This window comes from Alligator mississippiensis, chromosome 2, assembly GCF_030867095.1.
Source record: "Alligator mississippiensis isolate rAllMis1 chromosome 2, rAllMis1, whole genome shotgun sequence".
In the NCBI taxonomy this organism is placed as follows: Eukaryota; Metazoa; Chordata; order Crocodylia; family Alligatoridae; genus Alligator; species Alligator mississippiensis.
This window is the reverse complement of record NC_081825.1, coordinates 145,375,823-145,391,452: the sequence shown is the minus strand read 5'-3', so window position 1 is coordinate 145,391,452 and position 15,630 is coordinate 145,375,823. Positions and strand designations below refer to the sequence as shown.

Sequence of the window (15,630 nt, the reverse complement as noted above, 5' to 3'; positions counted from 1 at the left end):
TCTGTAGATAAAGTCAAAATGTATCTAAGTACAGTCTGATTCCTACAATGCCAATTTCTTCCTAATTAACAGGTCAAATTCAGTCCTAACTTAACGCCACGGATTTCCAGAATGTGTTGACCCAAACATGCTTAGATTTTGACTTCCGCTAATAAAGAGAAACCTTTTTTTCCCCTGAATGTCTAAAACAGTACCACCACTGTCATATTGGAGGAACTTTGAATTTCTTTATCAGCAGCTACTTTTGAGTGAGGGACAGGGTCATTGGGGCACAGGTAATATGCATCTCCTAGTCCAACAAGCTCATACTCTGGCACTGACTTGGAAACTTAGTTTTTTCAAGCACTTGGGCATTCCGTCCGCTAGCAGCTTGGGGATGGTGTCTTGAATCTTGAAAAATAGCAATTGCATGGCTCTCTTGCAAGAGACCTGCAGACTGACTGTTCCAGGTCTGTTCCCACTGAAATTCCCAATGACTTTAATGGCCATAGGATCAGGTCTTTGGGGTGAAAAGAAGAAATAGGATCTGACTGGTTTCTCCTTTCTCTGGTTTACCAGAAGTTATATTTTCATCGAAGTCAATAGAATTGATCTCGATTTACACCAGGGAAAAGAGAATTAGTCCCATTATGACAGAATGGCTGCATATTAAACATGGTTAGAATTTTCTTCTGGCTGCTTTAAGCAGTTGGAGATGCAGTATTTCACCTGTGGTGTCTTACTAGATGGGCAGTGCTTCACTTTATAGTGCTTTCCCCTTTCTGTCACATAGACTAGGTAGGTCACCATTAGATCAGAGACAGTCAAATACTGCATTGGTAGAAGTGTTGCCAGCAGATTGAGTGAAGTACTTCTTCCCCTCTATTCACCACTGGTGAGGCCACATCTGGAGTGCTGTGTTCAGTTTGAGGGCCCCCCACTGCAGAAGGGATGTGGACAAATTGGAGAGAGTCTAGCAGTGGGCCACAAAAATGGTTAGAGGGGTGGAGCACATGACCTGTAAGGAGAGGCTGAGGGAATGGAGCTTATTTAGTCAGGATAAGAGAAGACTGGGAGGTGGAGGGGGGGATTTAATAGTAGCCTTCAACTACCTGAAGGGTGGTTCAAAAGAGGATGAAGCTAAACTGTTCTTGGTGGTGGCAGATGACACAACAAGGAGCCAAGGTCTGCAGCAAGGGAAGTTTAGGGTAGATATCAGGAAAAACTCTTGCCAAGTAGATAGTAAAGCACTGGAACAGGCTACCTAGAGATGTGGTGGAAACTCCCATCCTTGGAGGTTTTTAAGACCCGGGTAGACAAAGCCTTAGCTGGGGTGTTCTATTTGGGGATGGCCCAGCTGTAAGCAGGGGCTTGAACTAAATGAACTCCTGAAGTCCCTTCCAACCCTAACTTTCTATGATTCTAGATTAAATGCTTTGTGATGTCATCTTCAACACCTGTGCCTGCATTCTATGTCAGGGTTTGGCTGTTAATACAAGGACTGCAGCAGTAAATTTTCTGAGAATTTCTAAGCTGCTGATAACTAATATCAATTGTAATGATTCTGTCTTGCTACACATCAGGCACTAAAGTAGTTTTTCATGTTCCGGGAATATCTTTTGCTTGTCTTGTGCCATGACAGATGTATCGGAAGAATGTCCAGCAGCTTATCCAGAACCTGATCCGGAAGCTTGCTTGTCTTAGCCAGTATGAGGAGGTACTTGCAAAAATCAATGCAACATCCACAGATCGCCTCACCGTCCTCAAGACCAAACCACAGTCCATACAGAGGGACATAATCACAGTCTGCAGTGACCCTTACACATTAGCCCAGCAGCTGACTAACATAGAGCTGGTAAGTGGTTGCTAGATCTTTTGTTTACTAACTTTCCAGCCTCCCTTCTGTATCTCTTGAAGCACAGAAGAACAAAGGAATTGACATCTTCCGTATTGTCTTTAGGAGCGCCTGAATTATATTGGACCAGAAGAATTTGTTCAAGCATTTGTACAAAAAGATCCTTTGGATAATGACAAGGTGAGTGGAGGGGGGAAAAAAGGACACTGTTTAACATCCTTGAACTGTATCTGTTAATCAAAGCATTTTATAACAACAAATAGATGTAAACACAGAACTGCTTGAGAGCTTCTGGTTTTACTGTAAGAATTTTTGTTCATTTGGCAAGGCGGGGTGAGGGTGGAGCAACTCAGTTTCTATTCTGATCTTGCTCAGGGACCCAAAATCTCTTTGACTTAATAGCTTCATTGGGATTTTGCCACTTCTTTAAATCTACCTGAAGATCTAGCCCTGACTGAGGCCTTGCAGGTGATTTACACATGACCTTCTTTCTCCACAGCCAAGATAAAAGGCTCATTTTCAGTCTGTTGGCTTTTGAATAGCTCATTTTCTCCATTTCTTTTTCCTCTTGCCCTTTTAGTAAATTGAGCTATTTGATAAGAGAAGTGCAATTTGCTTGCATATCTTATGTTATACCTGCAATGAGGATTGTGAGCTACAGGACTACACGGGATGAAGGGCAAGGACAAACGGTGTTTTTAACTATCTGTGCTGGAGCTGCTTTCCCTCTCTTTTGGGTTTGGAGATGAGTCATGATCTGTTGGTTGACTATGCCAAAGCCATGCAGTTAATACTAAAATTACCTGCCCTCTTCAGATTTAGCAGACCTAGTATAATGATTCAGTCATAACTTGCCTTTCGTCCAGACAGGATCCCAAAATGACTTTCTGTAGGTAAAGATAATACCACTTATGTTCTGGGCTGAGTTATGAGAACTGTTTCCCTCCCTCCCCACTTTCCTTTTCTCTCATCAGAGCTGTTACAGTGATCGGAAGAAGACCCATAACCTGGAAGCCTATGTGGAATGGTTTAACAGACTCAGTTATTTGGTTGCTACAGAAATCTGCATGGTGAGTCAATCTTTTTTCCCTGGCATGCAGTCCTGTTTTTAGGTTGTGAAGCCTCTTTAGCTGTGGTCCTGGAGCTCTACTCCTACCCCTTCAATGTTCCCTTTGTCAGCGCATCTCCTGTTAGCTCACCCTTTGTGCCTGGAAGGATATTTCCCTTTTTGTCTATTAATCATATTGTCTGTTAAATAGTGACATGCCACATGCTCAAATTAAAGCTTGATAGAAATCAACTGCAAAAATGTAGCTGATTTCAGTCATGTATCTCCCCCCCTTCTCTCCCCTACAACAGCAACTTTGTGCCTTGTTGGCCGTCTCTATTGTGTGATAATTACTTTGCACATGAGGCATGTGTAAATGTATTGTGCAGTTAACCAGTTTAATTGCACAATCAATGTAATATGTGTCAGACTAAGTACTGCCACTGTTACTTACTGGGTCAGACCATAAGTCTATCTAGCCCAGTATCCTGTCCCAAATGGATAGTGGCAGAGGACAGATTCTAAATCTAAATAGATCATGTCCAGAATTTTCTACACCTTTACTTTTCTTCCTAACCCTCTGAAGCTGCAGTGGAAGTTCTGATTCAGAAGCTGCACCCCTGTCTGTCATATTTAAGTATTTACTGATGGGCCTTCTTAATATTTTTCTTCTATGAATCCTTCATAGGTGCTCCTTACCAGTAATCCTCCATGTGCGCCCTTTCCTCTGGTTCCTTAATTTGTTAAGCCCCCTGTTTCTTAGCACACATTTTCTGCATTTAGGCTTGTAGCTTGCTCTGCTTGTAAAGTATGGTATAAAATGGCAAAAACTATAGAGGAGATTATATTTTACAACATCACGAACTGATCATTCTTCCTCCTGGTAAAGAATAGCCCTCTACTCTGATCTCTTACAGCCAGTGAAGAAGAAACACAGAGCAAGAATGATAGAATATTTCATTGACGTGGCCCGAGAGTGTTTTAACATCGGCAACTTCAACTCCTTAATGGCAATTATTTGTGAGTATCTGGGTGGTGACTTTTTAAGGAAACTTTCTCCCCCTTAGTCCCCTTCTTTTATTTTAAGCTATAAAAACAGCTTTGTTTGCTTAAATATGGAATGCTTTCACTATTTAAGTACTCAGCTAGATAGGAAAGGAAATAAATAGTAAGGGGATTTGCTAAGTATCTCTTAGTAATAGACATTTAAATAAGACTAGTCAGTACTGTAGTTTGGACTACTGTCTAATTTAGTAGTTAATTGCAAGTAGAGAGAAAGAAAAAGATATGTGACTTAACATATACCTTTACAGCGCAACGCAGTGTTGTGTAGCATGGGTACCAGAGGTTATAGCTGAATTTAATAGGGCATTTTATCTGGGATAACTTACCATGCTAATGTGTATACACTGCTTCCAGTATCCTTGCTAGCTAGAGTTTCTCTGCAAGACAGTGGACTGTGACCATGGAGATGTACCCTTAGTCTTCTAGGGTTTGTACACTTCAAGAAAGCTCAGTGCCCCAATGCCATTCCTTGGAACACACTCGTTTCACAGCTGTGGTCCTGACTATGATTATTTATAAGTAAAATTTAATTGAATGCCAGTTCGTTTCTCCTTTTTTTTTTTTTTTTTTTTTTTTTTTTTTCCGGTATAATCTTTGGGCACTTTTACACAAGCACAGAGGCTGCTGTGATGTGCTGGAATTCCAGCATGTCACAGCAGACTTGATAAATCGAGTCTATTTACTTGATTAAATTGAGTCTGCTAGAGCATGGCAATTGCTGCGCTTCAGCAGCTTCCTGTCCCATGTCCCTGTGCTTTAAAAATGGTGGCAGGGGTGCTTGAGCTAAAGCTTCTTTGAGCTGTAGTTGCAGTGCCCCGCCACCATTTTTTAAGTGTGGAGATGCTGATACAGGAGATGCAGCGGCACTTTAGAGTGGCTTTGAGTCGCTCTAATTAAAGCACTGCCCCCTCCCACCTCCCCCCAACCCTGGAGCATGCGTAAAAGTGCCCTTTAAGATCCCACAGCCCACTCTTTGTAAACTTCCATAGTATAGAATCAGATGGGATAGAAAGCCTAGCAATAACATGTAGTACCAATGACTGCTGCTGGTTTTGGGTTTTTTTTGTCATGCCTGGTGCATGTTGGTAATTTAATAATAATAATAATAAAAAAAATAGAAATTCTTCCATTATGATTTTTTTTTCTTTGAGAGAACTTTTCTCAATGAAACTGAAACATTTCTTGGAAATGTTTACTTGGATAAGATTCTTAATGGAAGGTGTTGAAATGGTTAGTTTCAACTTTCTCTCGCTACTTGTTGACTTTTCACAATATGTAACCAATTTAACACTACTGAAATAAAACTCTTCTAGATATCCTCTTGAGGAATTCTCACAATATTCTACATCAGTTCAAAACTAAATTTGGAAATACCAATTTCCAATAGAATGGCATTGTTGTTTCCTGACTAGCTCTGGGAAGTCTTTGTCTTGTTAATAGCTCCTTTGTTTTTACTTTGGAGACTTTTTGGTTCTTTTATTTTAAGCTAGTTAAGTTCTATTTAATTTCTTTTTATTTTGTTTTTTCCCCTTTGTTACAAAGCTGGTATGAACATGAGTCCTGTGTCTCGACTAAAGAAAACCTGGACAAAAGTCAAGACGGCTAAATTTGACATTCTGGAGGTATGTTAGATTGATATTTAGACGTGTCTGTCAAGAGTGTCAGAACTGACTGTGCCAAATGAATTTTTCTTTGCTTGTTCAATGAAATGTTGCACATGTAGATGTACATCATAAGTGGAAATTTCAATAGATAAAATCAGTCCTTGAGTAAATTGTCTTGTCTTGTGTGTAACTTTTATTCCAAAACCTAGTCAGTAGCTAGAAGCAGACATTGTTCTTAAAATAATAGAAAATTAGGGTTGGAATGGTCCTCAGGAGGTTATTAGTCCAACCCCTTGCTCAAAGCAGAACCATCCCCAACTAGATCATTCCAGCCAAGGTTTTGTTGAGCCAGGCCTTAAAAACCTCCAAGGATGGAGAGTCTACCACCACTTTAGCTAGGTAACCTGTTCCAGTGCTTCACCAACCTCCTAGTGACAGCTTTGGGTTTTTTTTTACCTAAACTTCCCTTGCTGCAACTTGAGACCATTGTTCCTTGTTTTATCATCTGCCACCACTGTGAATAGTCTAGCTCCATCCTCTTTACAATTTCAGGTAGTTCAAGGTTGCTATCAAATCCCCCCTCACTCTTCTCTTCTGTAGACTAAATAAGCCCAGTTCTATCAGACTCTCCTCAGAAATCATAAGCTCCGGTTTTGTTGCCCTCTGTTGGATTCTGTTCAATTTGTCTACATCCTTAGAGGGCCCCAAAACTGGACACAGTAGTCCCAGTGTGGCCTCACCAGTGCAGAATGAAGGGGAATAATTACTTCCCTTGTTCTGCTGGCAAAGCTTCGACTAATGCAGCCCCATATGCTGTTATTGTTCACTGTAACAACCCCAGTTTGTTTTTAAACTGAAATTTTAAAATTGTGAGTAGTATCTTTTGGAGTCTGAGCAATACAGTCAGGATCAAAATAGCATAATAATTAGATCTTTTTTTTTCATAGTAGACTTCAACCTTTGGTGTACCTATACTAAAACTTTATCTTTATCCTGCATTAATTGGCAGTAATTGATTAATAATACATTTCAGCATAATGGAACACTCCAATATAGATTAATGGTTAACTCTAGAGATCCTCTAGCTACTTTGGTTCTCAATTAATTTAACCCTTAAAAACCTCTGTAGTAAGAAGGTTTAGGTATTCTGCTCTGTGTCCGTGTGGAACATCTGTTAACATCAGTAAGTGAGCTATTGACTTAGGAGCAAGAGACTGGAATAGAGATCCATTTTGTGCATTTTTGAGCAGAATTTTTGCCTTGGAATGTGTATTGATACTGTTATTTGGGGGGAGGGGAAGTTCCAGGTGATGTGCTTAACTACTTTTGTGCTGCCTGACTTGACTTTATTCATTGAGTTTTTTCATGAGCATTTTTAAGTGTGTGGGGTTTTTTGTTTTGTTTAATGCCTGCTGAAAAGAGAGAGAGAGAACTGCTCTGTTTAAAAAGGGGCATTTGCAACATAAGACCTTTTGAACTCTAAAATTCTCTGTCGTGAAAACCACTGTCCAGATCACAGTACTGCATCTCTGCAGCTCATTATTTACATTTTCTCCCTGTCTACAGCATCAGATGGACCCTTCTAGCAATTTTTACAATTACCGAACTGCTCTTCGTGGAGCTGCTCAGAGGTCCTTGACAGCTCATAGTAGCAGAGAGAAGGTATGGTCATGAATGACCTGGCAAATGGGCAATAGTGAAATGTGTTCAGTAAGCTATGTGGCAAGTCTTTGAATCACTTAAAAAAATTATTGGGAACTAACTTCAGTAGGCTTCCTTAAAAATAACTGGATCCCTGTTCATTCCATGTGTTCTTGAAATGTTGAGTTGGATGCAACTATGAAACAGCAAGGAAACGCATGGAAAGTTTCAGAGGGCTAGGTGGATTGGAGAAATAATTCTTTCACTTCCTGGCTTCCACTCAAAATCAAGCCCAGTTTGCCACTGACTGGAAGCTATTTACACTAAATAGCTGTCTTAACTGCTTCATTTGCTTTATTCAGGATATTATCTCCAGCTCTTGGTGAGGAGATGTCTACATTGCAAACTCTGTCACAAATGGCACATGTTGTTGGCAACCTAGACAGACAGCCAGGGATTGAAAGAGGCTGAACTGCTTTGCTATCCTTTGTCCCTGTGTTTTTGGAATTGAGGAGTACTGATGGAACAGAATAATGAGCCTTGTGCTGGTACCATTCCTACTGTATGCAGCTTGTGGACAGAGGAGTTCAGTCTTGATGCTTTCAGTCTGACTCCTGTTATGATCATAATAGTCTGAAGCCAATGCATAATTCCCCTGGTGATGTGTTTCCTCACCCCCCCCCCCTTCTTCTATTGCTCATCTTCTCCAGACAATTTTTCAGCGCTTCTGTAGAGGAGGAGATCTGGGGGAATGCTTCTTGATACCCACATCTCCATAGGAGACTAGGAGGCATAAATGTGGGCATTTAAAGTTGGCAAAGTAACTAATCTCAACCCAGAGACTTCTGAGTAAATGGCTTGAGTATTTCAATGTAGAAACGTGTCATTCAGGTAGTTCTAACTTTGTGTTTCTCTTATGGAGAACAAAATTTGCATGCGGGGTTTACATTGAGAGAGACAGATTGAGTTAATGTAATCTTTGAGTAGGCAAGAAATGAAGAACAAGTCTTGATGAACGCCCAAGAGAAACCATCTTTTCCATAAAGACTGGCAGAATAGCTAACAGGTTAGAAGAGGCACAAAAGCTGCTGCTCCTAATTCTAAAATGTTCTTACCTTTTATATAAAAAAAAAAAAAAAAAAAAAAAAAAAAAAAAAAAAAAAAAGGCTTTAAAATACACTGAGAGAATGCTTAAATTAAAAAAAATAAAGCTCAAATGCTAATGGTAAATCTATCTTATGAATCTCTCGTCTGCCTGAAATAGATGCAGAATATCAATTTTACACTACTGCTTCTTTATTTCTTTTGTGAAACAGTGAAAGTAAATTTAAAAATAATGTTGAGAACAAAATGATGACAAGAAAGCGAGCTGAATAAACTGTTAGATGTGCTGAAGGGTGTTTTTTTGTTTTGTTTGTCTGATTTTTGTTGTTGTTTTATTTCTGTTTTTTAAATTGAAGACAGTGAAAGGAAAAGCCCAATGCAATTCTTATATATCTGTGATCCAAGACTGTTTGTATATATCAGACTGAAAGTTCATTCTCTTCTTAGCACCACTGTAATAGGCCCCTCTACACCTTCCAGACATTGCACAATTAACTGGTTAATTGCACAATTACCTGGAGACCAGCTACATGTACAAAGTAGCTATTACACAATAAAAAGCTCCAACCAGCTTTGTGTACCAACTTTTATAACTGGTTGCTATTGAGTTTTAATTGCACATGTAGCAGGGTTTCCCCCTGCATCAGGGAGCCCTGTCAGCTGACTGGGCTTCTAGCCTCAGAGGTGCACCATGTCCTGTAATTCCCTCCCCCCCCCCTCCCCCCCCAAAAACAAAACAAAACAAAAAAAAAACCCTAGGGATTGGGGCAGCTATGATCCCTAGGGTCTGGGGGTTTCATGTACCCTTAGGGCTCTGGGGTATGGGAAACCCCCAGAGACAGGCAGATCGCTGCAGTGGCAATCCTCCAGCCTCCTGCACCTTCAGGTGCTAGGCGATCATTCTCTAGCAGCGATCCTCCAGCCCCAGAGGTGCATGGGGTTCTCCTGTGGCCGGGGGCCCCTCAGCTGAGTGGGGAACTCCCAGCCATGGGAGCTTGCTTATTGGCAGTCCAAGGGGACCCTGGTAATAAAACACAATGAGATCTAATGTGCAAGCCCACACTTATACCTCCCGCCGTGTACATGTGGCGCTAACTTATTGGCTTAAAAAAAAAAAAATCATTTATTTATTTTTGCTGTAGTGGTCTGTTGTTAAGATTATTGTTCCAGGGCTTGACTCTGCCAAAGTAAACCACCAACATTGCAGAGTGGTTTATGGTTGATAAATCATTATAATCTGGATGTGCCTATACAGTTCTAGGGAAGAGAGGTCCCTTCTATCTATAGTCTTTACTATTTCAACTTTAAGAGGCCTTATTTGCCTGAGTTTATTAGTATGAATAGCCACAAATTAATCCATGTATCTTTGTGGGGTGCTTGTTAAGTTTTGGGGGGGTTGTTCTTTTTATATTTAAAGTGTGTGTGGGGGGGGGGCATTTAAACTGAATCACTGAAAAATTATTCAGAAATGGTGGCAAAGAAAGATGTGACCCTCTTAAAATAAACCAGGTTTTGAGAAATAATAGAGGCTGGGATATGTATTAATGCAGGCCTTCTTGTAGCATCTATTTCATTCACTTTGGATAGGTGCCAAATAGCTTGCTAGCCTACATCCACTCAGAGGTGAGCTACTAAATAATTCATCTGCTTCCAATAATATTGGCTCTGCATGTCAGGTTTAATAAACCCAGTCTTGTTGCTCATAGAATAACTTAAATTACAAGACAGGATAAAGATAATCCATACACTGTGCTCATTTATGCATGTGTTCTACACCTAAAAATAAAATATGAATTTTTAGACCTAAGAGCCTGTTGGATATCATTTGAGGTATGAGACGTTAAGGTATAAAATGCTGCATTTGTTATAGAGACAAATGAGTTTCAGGAATCCAAAGAGTTTAGTTACCCATCTGTAGAGCTGCGCAGAAAGCCACAAGTAATTTAGACATTCCAGCATGACTTCTGTCTCAAGGTGGGACAACCTTGAATTTTTAAACATCCTTTGCTGAGTAAAAGTTTCAAAGACTGAATCTGGAACTTGGAAATGCTTCAAAACTCCCAAAATCAAATTAGGGCAGTTCAGTTCCAGAGATTCAATCCTTCCTACCTCCCAACTCATAGCACACTGCCTGATGAAGTTCTAGTGGAAGACCTTCCTTAGCACCATCAAGTCATATTCCCATGATGCAAGTGGTTGTTCTCCAAGATGTCTCATGGAAAGATTGTACAGATTCCTCTGGCTTGTTACACTACTGCTATGCTTGTAACCAGTACAAGTACATCTGAGCTTTGAGGGCACACACAGCTTATCAACAAGGGGGAAAAAAAAAGACACTGGGCACATCTACAAGTGCAATTAATGTGGCCAAATAAACTCCGGTGCAGTTCACACCAGAGTTTATTGCTCCCGGGCACTGCATTTGCATGTGTGCCTGGGACTGTAGCATGTTGAGCTGGGGCAGAGCAGCCCTGGCTGGCAGGAGGCCCCAGGGGTCAGCCTGCCCCCCCGGGGCTGCTTCAACCCAGTTCAGTATGCTGCATAGGGGCTGGCTGGGGCACAAGGGTGCTTCAGTGCAGGGCTAGCTGGCAGACAGCCCCCACATTGAAGCACCTTTTGTACCCCAGCCAGCCACGTTGGTGTCTACACGTGCGTTGCAGTAGAGTTTAATTAGTTTACTTCATCCTAATAGCACAGCATATGTAGATGGTGAAGTTTTACTTCACAGCTAATTGGCTCTGTAGTAAATGTCTTGTGTAGCTGTGTTTTTAATGAGAAAGCAAGAGCTACATGTAGGTGTGGAACTGAAGTAAGTGAGAAAGAAGACATGTTTAGGAAAAGTAATGAGGGAAATAACTTATTTGAGAGCTAAGGCTGCCCTGGAAGAGTAATCTTAACAACAGATTGCTCTGGAGAGAGTGTTCTGTTTCAGTGGGACATGGGCTTCTAAATTCCTTAGATTATTGTTGAAATCTCCTCCTTTTTTCTTTCTTTCTTTCCTTTTTTTCTTTTTTAAAGAAGATTGAAGTAGAGTCTTCAGCAAACTCACTTCCAGAAGGCAACCCCCCAAGGATAGCAATACTGTCAGCCCTTGGCTTTTGGGCTTTATTGCTGTCAATTGGGGTTGTTGTTTTTTCCTCAGCTCTGTGGGCCTGCTGTTACTGAATGTCTTCCTGCATTCAGGCTTTGCTCAGATAAAATAAGTCCTAGTCTTGGAACGTATGCCAATTATGTGTAAATAAATTACTTGGATTAAAAAAAACACAGGAGGGAATAAGTCTCCCCATAGTAGTTGCCTTTAGCTTTACCATCCAAACACCTGTTGATAATGGACACGCAAGAAGAAACCCCTGTATTATCTCTTTGTGGAAACTGCAAGACTGTGATATGAGGTCAAAACACTGAAGCACTCTATAGAAAGCAAATGGGTTAGGCAGGCATTGGTCACACCACAAGAAGCAGGAGAAAACCACCTTGTTTTAGAATGTAATATGGCAGGGATTCTGAAAGAGTTTACAAAAATGAGAAGGTGGAAGAAGTCGGAGGCACAGCTTAGAGATTGTGGGACTAGAGTGATAATAAATTGTGAAGTGTTACGGCTGGAGGGTGAAAGGAATACAGTAGTCTTGGGCTCTAGCTCAGTGCTTAATTTCTTCACTGGGTGCTTCTACACAAGACGCTAACTGCGCAGTAGCCTAATTCTACTGAGCAGTAGCGTGCAGGGCAAAACCTATACTTGTACACTACTGCTGCAAAGTTAGCGTCACTAAAGCTGGTGCTACTGTACAGTGGTGTCAGTTACTGTGCATTGATTTAGTATTTGGTTATGCAAACACTAAACTTAATGCAGTGTAACTACAGCATATTAATGAATGTGTAAACGCACTCTGTGTGACTTAAATCTCAGCACATGTGGTGTTAGGACTATCACCTTACTTTTGTGCAATATTAAAGATGGAATTTTTTTTTTTTTTTATTCCCCCTCAGATTGTGATACCTTTCTTCAGTCTCTTAATCAAAGACATTTATTTCCTCAATGAGGGCTGTGCAAATCACTTACCAAATGGCCATGTCAATTTTGAGGTAAGTAGAGCATTTTAGAACATGATGATACTTTTCATTACCACTATGTTAAGTCAGTAAACAGAATACTTTTAACCCAGGTATTGATTTTGCTTCCATTGAATGAACTGGGAGCAAAATTTAAGCTCCAGAATAAATGTATTTACTGATTGCCAGGGATCTGGGTTTTCCATTTCTCACAGAAAAACAGAGAAAACCATGGATTTCCCTCTTTTATAAGAGAACACAGATTTTACCTTTTAGCAGAGGAACCTGCAGATTCTCCACTTTTTGCAAAGAGCTGTGCATGTGGCACAGTTCCATCCTGCAAGAGTTGATTGCTAAAAGGGTGGGAAACCCCCAGCCCTGTCCTGGAATGGCTACCTGCCTGCTGTGCCCGATGCTGCTCGCCTGCGGAGCTGTGCAGCCAGCTGCAGGAAGGAAGCACGGGGTGCAGCAGCGCTGGGGGTGGGGGAAAATTACACCTCACACATGACAGCCACCACTGCTGCTACCGCACCCCACACTATCTTCCTGTGGCCGGCTCCATGGGCACAGCTCTGCGGCTGCACAGCTCCACAGACAAGCAGCGTGGGGCAGTGGTGCCTCTCTGTGAGCTGCACACAAGCTGGCCAATTTCGGGGGGGGGGGGGAAGGGGCTTGCATGTGGCACCTGCCACTACTGTCATGCCTTGAGCCACTTGTCTGCAGAGCCATGTGGCTGTGAAGCTGTGCCCGTGGAGCCCAGCTGCAGTGGTGTGGTGGCGGTGGCAGCTGCTGTGTGCAAGGTGGTCCCCCCGCCCCCCAGCAGCTTGTGTGTGCATGTGGCCCACAGAAGGGCACTGCTGCCCTCGGCCCTGCTCCTGGGAGCAGGCACAGACCCCCCCCTCCCCCCCCCCCATTTTCGATCTGCCCTTCCCTCTCCTCTCCTCCACACACACTTACCTTTTGGGGTGTGTATGTGTTGGGGGGGGGGGGGGCTGGGGGGCTGCTGTGGAGGGAGTGAGGGGCACCAGCAGGGCCCAGGGGGGCTGTTGGGGCCAGGGCTTTAATTTTAATCATGGGATTTGATATCATGGGATTGATATCAGAGACTTCTCAATTTTTTTATCGGGGAAAAACCAGGATCTCTGCTGATTGCTACTAGAGTTGATTTGCATTTTTCTGTTTTGTTAAAACTGAGTCATGTCTTAGGAATATGTCAGTTGCTATACTTCTATAATAATGCTTTTTTTTTTTTTTTTTTTTTTTTGCATGCTTAAGAACTCCTGTTTGTGGGAGCTCAATAGGGAGCTGAAAAGTTGACAAATTTAGACAAATTCCCTTAAAAGGTCTTAAATTCTCATGGAAGAACATTTCCTGACCACTACAATACATTGCCTGCTGGCTTTGTTCTGTTAGCAGAAGGGTAGAAATCAGGCTTTTCAGCTTCTACTTTACTATACTGTGATCATACCTATATTCTCAAACAACAATTGCAATTTAGAGTTTCTTTGTGTACAACATTATTGTTGGATATAAATGCATTTATTCGCTTCAAGACCGTTTTCTACAACAATGCGCCTCTAACACCTAATCCAAGTTTCCAGCACTGGCTTTAAGCTAAGCACCATTTTCTACCAAATAGTACATGACAAAAGAACCATTTTGACTTATTTTTCCATGAAGGGAAATCTATACATTTAGGGGTAAATAAATCAAAACGCTTGGATTCGGAATGTTAAAACATATTGTTGATCAAATATTGACATGGAAAATTTAGGCCATTCAGAAAATATTTCCATTCATAACTTACCCTGCAAATATGTCAGTAATTTTTGTATATTTTCCCCAGTTTGCCCTAAAAAGACAATGCAGATAGGAAATCCTTGAAAGATGGATTTTTTTTTCTGTTGGGTGTATTCAGTTGCAGAATGAAAGCTGTGGGAGGATTTTCATTGTCTTAATGCTAGACTCAATTTCTCTATAATGCAACTATCTTATTTTGGCATCTTGTATTTGTTTCACCTGTACATGTACAGAAATTCTGGGAGCTGGCTAAACAAGTGAGTGAATTCATGACCTGGAAGCAGGTGGAGTGCCCGTTTGAGAGGGATCGGAAAATCCTCCAGTATTTGCTCACTGTCCCAATATTCAGTGAGGATGGTAAGAAAAGGACTGTGGGCCTGCTGTTATTGAATGTCTCCCTGTGTTCAGGCATTGCTTAGATAAAATAAGACCTAGTCTTGGAATGTATCCCAAATTTGCGTAAATAAATGACTTAGATTAAAAAACAACAACAGGAGGGCATACATTTGCTTATCAAACTGTTTCAAAAGTGACTTTTTGGCCCAATTCCTAAAGAAAAGCTACATCTGAGAAATGAAAATTGAAATCCAGAAACTAGTCCACAAAAACATTGTGAAGTGTATTGGTTTTGCCGGTAAAGCTGCTTTAACTCAGGTGATGCTTCTAGAAAGTAAAATTGGGACTTTACTGCTTGGTCACACAGCACTATTGCTCTGAACTCAAGCCTTTTCTCTTGCAAGAGTTTTGCTTCTGCCCTCATGTATTTTAAGTTTTACTAGCCTCTGTTTATTCCCTGAGGGAACTCTTTGGTCTCATTTTTTGTTGTTGTGTTTTTGTTTAGTATAGCTTGGATATAATTATGAGCAACTCTGCTTTTTAATGGAACTGTGAAGCCATAATCTGATGAATGGGCAATATGAAGAGTTTATTTTGCCATGGGGCACTTCAGGGAAGCAAACAATTTTGAAAATGCCCATAACACTTAAGACATTGTTTTCTTTCCAATTGCAGCACTTTACTTGGCTTCCTATGAGAGCGAAGGGCCTGAGAATCACATTGAAAAGGACAGATGGAAGACTCTAAGGTTTGTGTCAAAGGTCACTGGCATCAATAAATCAGGAGTGAGCTGTAGTTCTAGCCTGAGACAGTTTTTAAAAACCAAATGGCACACTACATGCTTCAACAGATGGGACACAGCATCAGCTTTTAAACCCAATTCAGCTCCTGGGTTTCATGGAAGAATTAGCACAGCCATTTCTTGTCTATCTTGGCCCTCAGGGATTCAGAACTAATGCAGAATTCTTCAATTCAGTAGTTTCCTTTCTTGCTCTCATCCTAGAATAAAAACTGTCCGGATCCTCATTCTCTTTTCACAAATGGTGTGAGCTTAATTTCTGTGCCCTCTTTTTCCATGCCCCCCCCCCCCCCCGGTTACCTGAACAATTTGGCCCTATTTTTTGCATCTTGGCAACAAACTCAGGAGA

General features: G+C 41.3%; 1 protein-coding gene across 6 annotated transcripts in view; it reads left to right on the top strand.

The window, feature by feature from the left end:
• Positions 1 to 15,630, top strand: part of RASGEF1B (RasGEF domain family member 1B) — a 42,002-nt gene that overhangs the window by 24,045 nt on the left and 2,327 nt on the right. For all 6 annotated transcript variants that reach the window (XM_006269527.4, XM_019498180.2, XM_014604307.3 and 3 more), the window contains 9 exons: positions 1,622 to 1,834; positions 1,940 to 2,014; positions 2,809 to 2,904; positions 3,800 to 3,902; positions 5,490 to 5,569; positions 7,118 to 7,213; positions 12,284 to 12,379; positions 14,380 to 14,503; positions 15,158 to 15,230. In XM_006269527.4, coding sequence (XP_006269589.2) covers positions 1,622 to 1,834; positions 1,940 to 2,014; positions 2,809 to 2,904; positions 3,800 to 3,902; positions 5,490 to 5,569; positions 7,118 to 7,213; positions 12,284 to 12,379; positions 14,380 to 14,503; positions 15,158 to 15,230 — 956 coding nt within the window. The remainder of the gene's footprint in view (positions 1 to 1,621; positions 1,835 to 1,939; positions 2,015 to 2,808; positions 2,905 to 3,799; positions 3,903 to 5,489; positions 5,570 to 7,117; positions 7,214 to 12,283; positions 12,380 to 14,379; positions 14,504 to 15,157; positions 15,231 to 15,630) is intronic.